The 6,000-nt window shown below is 41.0% G+C and overlaps 1 protein-coding gene across 1 annotated transcript in view; it reads left to right on the forward strand.

Moving 5' to 3' along the window:
* Positions 1 to 2,193, forward strand: part of LOC144827827 (uncharacterized) — a 162,624-nt gene extending 160,431 nt beyond the window's left edge. The window contains exon 6 of the mRNA XM_078685992.1: positions 2,033 to 2,193. Within this exon, the coding sequence (XP_078542118.1) occupies positions 2,033 to 2,163 (131 nt within the window). The 3' untranslated portion in view covers positions 2,164 to 2,193. The remainder of the gene's footprint in view (positions 1 to 2,032) is intronic.
* The last annotated feature ends 3,807 nt before the right edge of the window (positions 2,194 to 6,000 follow it).

The following is a 6,000-nucleotide window of genomic DNA, read 5'->3' on the forward strand; positions in this document are numbered from 1 at the left end:
GGAAGCGCTTCAAAAAGTTGAGAACAGTTTCTTGAGGTTCCTACTCGCTGTTCCGAGAGGCACCTCGACCTTTGGTTGCCACCTAGAATTAGGTTTGCCATGCATCACCGACATCATAAAAATGCAGCCAATCCTTTTGTGGCACCGTCTTTGGTCATCTACTAAGTTAGTTTTTACTCAATGCATTCTGAAAGACTGTCTCGCACTCAAAAATTCAGTTACGATTGACGGGCTTCTATATGTTAAGAAGTTTCTGTACGACCTGGGCCTAGAAAGATATTATTATAATCCATTGCTTATTCCAGAGCTTTCAAGAAAAGGGTTGAAAAATCGATGCATGACTCATCTGGAAGACTTGTGTCTTGTCTCTGAAATTAACAAAAACTCAGTCCAACACTCATAGCTGATCCAATCCTCTATGGCCATTCAGCCTTATTTAATCTGCAATTTGAGCGGTTATGAAAGGTTTCTGTTGACCCGCTTTAGGTTCAATATTTTTCACCAACTGGTTGCATTTCCCAAAACCAACGATTGGTAGAAGCTACTACCAACTTGCCCATGTGATGATGTCTCACCTCAATCTTTAATTCATGTTGCACTTTTCTGTAAATTTTACGTAGATCCAAGAAAGCTCTGGTTAATTCCAATTTTAAAAATTTTAGGCTTACGTCAATTCCGTTCTGCCCGTTTCGCATTGCGACTCATGGATTCAGAATGCTTGGTGATAAATATTGTGAAATTCCTGAAATTCTGTATTAGTCATAGGAGTAACCTATAATAAGATTACTGTTGCACTTTCTACTCCATTTACCATTGAGGTTTGATTGATATCTAATAATCAGTGTGGTTTTTAATAACATGTATGTATATTAAGTTATTTTAACTGGACAAACTGGTCTTTTAAACTATTTGTGTTAATTATTAACAATGTATTGGGCCTTTATGTCTGCACTTTTATTGTTTTTCTTAATTGAAACCAAATAAAGTAATTTTGAATTTGCGTATGCCTTATATTTTACCCAAACTCCAAAATGCCAGTTGTTGCACAACCCTATAACCACAAAATCTAAGCACATTAAATCCACAAGATTACTTTTAGTTGTCCTGCTTATTGGGGGAAGAGCTGATAGGATGCAGACGTAGATGCCAAACAATACTATTCCCTCATTCTCTGCAATTCTTACCTTTGTGCTATGACTACATACCCATCATACAGGTAATCCCAAGGGAGCCCTTCATAATACCCTTTGAAATAATGAGAAGATATGGAAGTTAGTGAGTGACAAGTGAGCACAAAGGTGATAATCCAACATTACAACATTTTCCACTCTGTCTCCAATACTCACTATGTAAATGCTCAGTAATTCACTGCTCGTGTCAGACCCAGCCATGATACACTGGGCATCTTGGCATGTGTACACGTCTCAGTTATTTGAGAGAACTCACACTCTTCAACACACCACTGAAGTACAGTGTTTTTTTAAGTTGTATGCTGGAAATAAGTCAATCATAAGAGATTGCACAAAGAAATAATAAATACAAATAACACATACTTTCTTCCATGATGGCTGCATTTTAATTAATAACAACTGAGTAGTCTTGGTTTTCAGTTGAATGAAATGTGTGAAGTGTCTGACATTCTTTGCAAAAGAAAAAGAAAAAAAGGAGTCCAATAACTGTATAACATCACATGATTTCTCACATAATATCCATCAAATAATATGATGATCACTGTGAGCAATAAAAAGCTGAGACTATAAAGTACAAGTCAGGCTGACAGTGTCCTTGTCCCATGCACCGCTCTTAATTCCAACCACGAGGACATGTATGGACCGTCTGTAATGTTTACAATTCAACAATAAATCCCAGGCCCTGGAACCTGGCCCAGGTGGACTCCTACAATTACTGTTGTGGGTCAGCGGCCAATCTGAGACCCTGGGTCCTGGGATGGAAGTGATTTCCTTCCTAAATGCAGAAAACATTGATCTGACAGCAATGTTAATGACTGATTATTGTTTGTGTTTTTCAACAGGTGAAGCTGCAAGATCATATAGCGGGAAAGGATGCTCTACGCAAGACTTCTGCAAACTTGGAGTTTTTAACATTGCGGGAACGCAAGCCTATGATTATGGCTTTAAGTGTTCACTTGCCCTGAAAGTTTGAGACCTTTGTTCATCCCCCATAGGCACTCCTACTCCATCTTAGTAGCTGTCAGGAGAAACATTCCTAAGGCTCTACAAGTATGGGGGTAAGGCAGTAAGTTCAGAGACAGCCTGACTTCAACATGGCGTTCGCGGCAGACACCGTACCGCGTATGGGCACTGGGGCTTCTCATACAGCTACAGATTTGCACCAGGGGAGGAGTGGCACCCAATCTCCACATCACTAGGACACATTAAATCTCATAGCTCCAGCAAGTTGATAGGGCCAATTGAATTGTATAAATATGTGGCGGGGGCCCACCTGCACTTTGAGAGTCACCTGTAAATGGTTACTGGATGTCTCTAACTCCAAGGTCAGACTCCCTTGCCTGACCCCAAAATAGCATCCACAGTTTCTCCCCCCCTACCAGACACTGACTAGACCTTGATCATACCCACCATCGGCCTATATGGTAGCCCTAGCTCCCTCTCTGATTTTTTTTTACTCCCTCCCCCACCTCCTTCTTGTACCTCAACCTTCATAGCCTATGCATCTATTGCAATCTGTTTTTACCGAACATTGAGACCTGAGCAACATGGCTGTTGCCCGGTGGAGTAGCTGGACAACTAATGAGGAGATTGGCCTTGGTTTCCCCCTTGACAGTTCCTACTCATCTCCCCGCTATTACTCCTTCCTCCCCTCCCTCCCCTCCCTCCTACGAATCTTGAAACATTGTTTATGTGTAATGTATCTTACTATGCTCTTGTATCTGATGTAAATTTTAACACAACAATCCTAAATGTAAAGCGCTCTGATACCCTTGTGGGTCAAGTTCGCGCTATATAAAACGTTATAAATAAATAAAATAAATAAATAAAATGAATGTGGAATGCAGTGTCTGGTCCTCTAAAACGGAAGCCTTTGAACTCATGTCAGCCTCTCTGAGACACAGTCTACAAGTAGTCAATGTGCTCAGTACAATCCAGGCCGGGATACGGTTTAACCACAGGCTTCTCTATTCAGCAATCTTATGCACCTGGGCATCTCAGAGGGTTATCTTAGATTCATGCATTGAGTGGTCCAAGCCCTGCCCTGCAATCACCCATCAATACTGTCTTTTGGTTGTAGAAGGAGCTTCTCCTGATGTGATACTAATGCTGACTTCACGAGTAGCAATGAACAACCATTCTTGCTTTTCTTCTGCTTCTTGGTTTTAGAGATGAATACTTCTAACATAAAGTAATGGAGAATATCTTGCACAGATGTGTTGATGGTGTCAAAATACAAGAGCTCAGGGTTAATGGTCCATATCGCCAATGATAAAGTTCATTGTAATCCAGCTATCAGGATGCTTTGTTCTACAGCTATGACTCTAAATAGAAAGAAAACATACACCTGCTTTATATTGCACGTTGAAAAAATGAATAAATATTAGTTTACACAACTTTATCTATGATGGGTCTGTGTCTTTAATGGCTAGCTAGGGGTTTGGTGCTTAATGATAGAGGAGTAAAATGAATGAAGGTAAATACACAGCAACATAGACCAGTGACTTTAGTTAGGATGAAGCATCAAAGAATCCCTTCAATGCAATGCAGGCAACAGAATGAAGACCCAGAGTCTTATTCTATCAGTTAGACCTGCCCATGCTCAAGACCTCTGATGGAACCCTCACTGTCGTCATGACATGGTGGATGCCTTGACTGATATTACGGTGGAGTCCAATAGAGGGCAGTTTGCACCAGAGTGAAGTTCACTGCGTATCTGGAAAAAGAAAAACAGAATGGAGTGTTAGAGCATGTCTTTTTTACACAACATGATCACCTGATCTATTTGTTTTACAATCACTTTGTTGTATCTGCACTTTACAGTAGGTTTCATCCACCTTATACACCCCTCCTATTTTTCCCTTATTGGTTTACTCCACCTGTCAAACGTTCCATGGTGAACGTCGTTCTGTCACTTTGACTAGGGTTATGTATGTTTGCTGTTCAGCACTGTGGACATGACAATAAATAATTGACTAACTACACAGAGTGCTTAGTTATTTCACACTTCTACACTAGGGTGTTCACATGATTGTTTTTTTCATGAGCATCAGTGTATGTCAGCTCAGGGCTGATATTGTTTTTAAACTCTCCACTCTGTTTTTCTTGTTCCAGATATGCAGTGACATTACAGCTTTCTTTTAACATCAACCTTACATATGTCATATGAATCTGGAAAGCATGCTAATTATTGTGTTCCTATACAGGAACATTGAGGAGTGGCACCAATAGGAATTTGTGTCCTGTAGTTTTTGATGAAGAGCCAATAGGGGCAAGGCTCAAAACATGTTAACCGAATTGAAGAGATAAACTCTTTGTTACCTATTTCTTCCTACCAAAACCCCTAATTTTAACTATACCGACTAAAGGCAGGGATAAAGTAGGGGCCCTCCTAGTTATGTATTTTGAACTTGGTAGCATTCGCATTCCAGTCCCCTCGCAAACACTGTCTATATCATAGACTTTATCTACAAGTGCTCCCGTGTTTTTGCCTGGTCACAGCATGCCTCGATCTGCAGCGTATCCAGAGGAACCCCAATGAGGAAGCATGCCACCAAGGGGAAACCCTGGTTGGTGACGGTTTTCTAAGAAACACTATGTTTTTCTACAATTTCCATTGTGGTGGAGAGTTTGCCTTCTTCTAGCCCCTTCCCCATGCTGGGTTTTTCTATTATTGAGAATAAATAAAATAACACTAATCCAGTTAATAGCTTTGGTGGACCATGACCAGGCTGATGTCAATGGACCACGGCTCGCAGTTTACCTTCTAACTTCATCATTTACATCCACATCAACCACCAGAGTACACTTCTAAGGCCCTAGCAACTCAGGGGAGGCACCTGGAGACTTACTAGGTATTTCTAGGAAAAGGCCTCCTGCAGCTTTTTTTACTTCTATGCAGACAGTCAAGAAGTCAGCAAAATGACTATTGAAGTTCACTCCTTAGCAACGGGCACAAGAGGGGTCAGGTCCAGTCTTTCAGAGCTCCTCACAGGTCACAGACAGCAGGGTCATTCCTCATTTGATCTTCTCAGGTCCAGAAAGACTCTGAAGAGGGTTCCTGAGGATGCCACATTCATGTTTGGTACGAGGATGTATGACGTTACAACGCATGCTATTACCATGCATGCAGTTACAATGCAAGTATTACAATGAAAACCATTACAACGCATTACACTTGGGGGTGCTGGATAGTGAATAGTTTAATTTACTATTCCAACTCCAGTCCCCGTGGACACTAGGGAAGGTGTTGGATAGTAAATTAAAACTATTCCTTATCCTAGAGCACCCCCCAGTGTAATGCGTTGTAATGGTTTTCGTTGTAATACATGCGTTGTATGAGCACTGCGTGGTAAAAGTTGTGTTGTAAAGGTTGCATACCCTGGTACGAGCTAGTTGGTAGGAACTCCTTTTACAGTACAGTAGTTGTTGTTTGCTCTACTGAAACAGGCCCAAAATAGCATGTGACAGGACATTTTCAAGATGTCGTAAGCCTTCAATGACACTTAGCTTAGGCTCTGAGTGATGGGGTGTGTGTGGAGTGTCTACTTTGGTAATTGCAGTGTTCTCCCACATCTAACAATAAAATCCAGTTTGAAGCAGACACTGCACCCACAACAAGTCCAGAGATAGAAATCTGTTCTGAAAAAAGCAGAGTCCTTCAGCAACCGGACTGGGGATCCCAAAGAATTTTCAATTGTTTATGGTAAACCGGACTTAGTAATATGTATTATACTTTGATAGTAACAAGATGGGCTTACTCGCCTTCGGGGACAAATTACTGCTGTTGTACACCAAACAGAAAGTGTTT

This window comes from Lissotriton helveticus, chromosome 4_1, assembly GCF_964261635.1.
Source record: "Lissotriton helveticus chromosome 4_1, aLisHel1.1, whole genome shotgun sequence".
NCBI classification, from domain to species: Eukaryota; Metazoa; Chordata; class Amphibia; order Caudata; family Salamandridae; genus Lissotriton; species Lissotriton helveticus.